Source organism: Bison bison, unplaced genomic scaffold, assembly GCF_000754665.1.
Source record: "Bison bison bison isolate TAMUID 2011002044 unplaced genomic scaffold, Bison_UMD1.0 scf7180017864243, whole genome shotgun sequence".
In the NCBI taxonomy this organism is placed as follows: Eukaryota; Metazoa; Chordata; class Mammalia; order Artiodactyla; family Bovidae; genus Bison; species Bison bison.
In genome coordinates, this window is record NW_011494815.1 from 4,071,343 (window position 1) to 4,074,124 (window position 2,782).

At 54.3% G+C, this 2,782-nt stretch overlaps 1 protein-coding gene across 1 annotated transcript in view; it reads right to left on the reverse strand.

Annotated features, from left to right (window-relative positions):
• Window positions 1–418: 418 nt before the first annotated feature.
• GRHPR (glyoxylate reductase/hydroxypyruvate reductase) overlaps window positions 419–2,782 on the reverse strand; it is a 9,285-nt gene continuing 6,921 nt past the window's right edge. The window contains exons 8-9 of the mRNA XM_010847093.1: window positions 2,213–2,343; window positions 419–686 (exon numbers count right to left, since the gene is read on the reverse strand). Of these exons, the coding sequence (XP_010845395.1) occupies window positions 565–686; window positions 2,213–2,343 (253 nt within the window). The 3' untranslated portion in view covers window positions 419–564. The remainder of the gene's footprint in view (window positions 687–2,212; window positions 2,344–2,782) is intronic.

Below are 2,782 nucleotides of genomic sequence, written 5' to 3' on the forward strand. Positions count from 1 at the left end.
GGTGTTCATTGGAAGGACTGATACTGAGGCTGAAACTCCAATACTTTGGCCACCTCATGCAAAGAGTTAACTCATTGGAAAAGACCCTGATGCTGGGAGGGATTGGGGGCAGGAGGAGAAGGGGACGACAGAGGATGAGATGGCTGGATGGCATCACTGACTTGATGCACATGAGTTTGGGTGAATTCTGGAAGTTGGTGATGGACAGGGAGGCCTGGTGTGCCGCAATTCATGGGGTTGCAAAGAGTTGGACATGACTGAGCAACTGAACTGAAGGTGGCTTGGACAGGTTCTAGGAATTCAAATGCTTGGGGGTGGGGATGGGGGTTGGAAGCAGAACCTGAAGTCACTAGAGGCCCTGGCTTAGGAAACCCAAGCAGATGCTTTTGTCAGTTTCTTCTGGTTACATGCCCAGTCGTCTCCGAGAATTATTTAATAAAATTACACACTTGGGGCTCAGATGCTTCCAACCACAAAAGTGCAGCACATCTGTTAGTACCAGTCTTCCCTCCACAGAATGGGTACAGATCAGACTTTCCTCTGGCCCCCAGAGTCCCCGTGTGGCTACAGCTTGAGTTCACTGGGCATCGGCTCCCCTCGCAGGCCAGCCAGCAGGTTGTCAGCTGCCAAGACAGACATGATGTTTCGGGTCCTGTGGGTGGCACTGCCAATGTGGGGCAGGATCACTGGAAAGGAGAGGAAGGACGGGAAATGAGAAGGGTGGTTCAAGAGCCTTACCTTGGGCTGTGTTTGCCAGGAAAAAGAATAAGGAGAACCTCCCTCACTTCTCGATTTGCCTTCCCTCCTGTCTCAAAGCACTCCTCTCCCCGGGGCCACCAAACCCAGACTTAAGGGTGACAAATAGGCATCCTGAGCATGAGTGTCAGGGCCAGAAGGGGTCCCGGAGCCTCTCTAGACCCACCCTTCAGAATCCAGACAGCGACATGAGGTGCCAGTTTACCAGCTCGTCCACACCATGGGCCCCCACGAAGGCCCCAGGCCTCTGATCTCCCAAAATAATAGATGAGAGGCTGGACAGCACAGTGCCCTCTGACCCCACTGCAGAGCATGTAGGTTCAACGGTTCCCAGAGAGTGCCTTCTGAAAGCAATCCCCAGGGCACTGTGCCCAGTGCCAGGCCTCGGGAATGGGACAGTTTCCCCAGCTCTGGGCAACAGCCTGGCCGTCACAGCCAGTGCTCCCTTCACACAGGCACAGGGTGGGGATGGTAGTGCCTCCAAGGGCTGTGGTAACAGGAGCATTCAAGGAGGGGAAGGCAGCCTACAGGCCTTCTCTGTGGTTTTCCATTCCAGAGGGTGAGTAAAGGGCACGACTGGCCCAGACGGCTTATGGCCCTAACAGTTATATATTAGTCTGGAGATGGAAACCAAACCAGCTACCTGAATAGACAGAACGTAATACAGAGAATTGTCAACTCAGCACGGAATTGTTAACAGTAACTGAGGAAGCTAAAGAGGAACTCTAAGTGGTTCTCACAGTGCTCCCGGGCCGAGTAGCAGCCACGTGTGAGATGTTAGACACATGTTGTCAGGCCCCACCCGAGACCTACTGGGGCGGATGCCCAGGGGGCCCGGCACCATGCATTTGGTCAGTCCCTCCAGGTGACCGATAGCATAGAAGTTGAGAACCACTGCACTAAGGTATCACGGGGGTAGCAATGCCGAACCTCCCCTGGGGCTAGGGGATGGGGGAGAGGAGGGAAGGGAAGTGAAAGTCGTTCAGTCGTGTCCGACTCTTTGGACTCCATGGACTATACAGTCCATGGAATTCTCCAGGCCAGAATCCTGGAGTGGGTACCCTTTAACTTCTCTGGGGGATCTTCCCAACCCAGGTCTCCCGCATTGCAGGAGGATTCTTTACTAGCTGAGCCAAAAGGGAAGCCCAACAATACTGGAGTGGCTAGCCTATCCCTTTCTCCAGTGAATCTTCCCCACCCAGGAATCGAACCGGGGTCTCCTGCATCGCAGGTGGATTCTTTACCCACTGAGCTAGAGAGGATGGGGTGGTTAAAACTCAGAAGATTGAGGGAGGGCCTCTGGAGCTTGCCTCCTGCCTCAGATGGCTGTGGCTTGTGGCTCAGAGGGGCACAGTGCCTAACCCGAGTGTCTGGGAGAACTGCCACTCGGCTTCATCAGCTGCGATGGGAAGAGCCACTGCCGGGAGAAGTGTTTCTGGCAAAGGGCAGTTCTTACCACAGTTCTTCAGGGTCAGGAGAGGGTGGTTGGTAGGCAGTGGTTCTGGGGTCGTCACGTCCAGTCCGGCAGCTGCAATCTGACCGCTGGCCAGGGCCTGGTACAGGTCATCCTGGTCTACCACTTCTCCCCTAGGAATGACAGGGGGTGTCCTGAAGCACTATTAACAACTAAGAAGGGATTGGAGTGGCTGGGAGGGAAGGTCTCCCATAACATGCTCAGTGGACTAGAGGCACCCTGCGGACATTTTTGAGGACTCAAGACAACCTGGGTTTTGGGTCTGTCTTTCCGGAAGTGTGTGAGTTTAAGCTCACTGACTCACACAGACAAACCCAGGCTCAGGGCCATGAAGGCTGGCCTCTAACAGGCTGTAAAGACTGTCAAGTCCAACCGTTTGTGGTTAGAGGAACAAAGTTACCTAATTTGCTGCCATGGTGCCTTCACTTCCTGAGCAAGGTCAAGGTACTGCTGGGAACCAGACCAGGCCCTGCTCTGAGCAGCTGGGACGTGCTCTCGGGCCCTTACTGTCCTGAGTTGAGTGGTTGGTTGGTTTATGGAGGGCAGTAGACT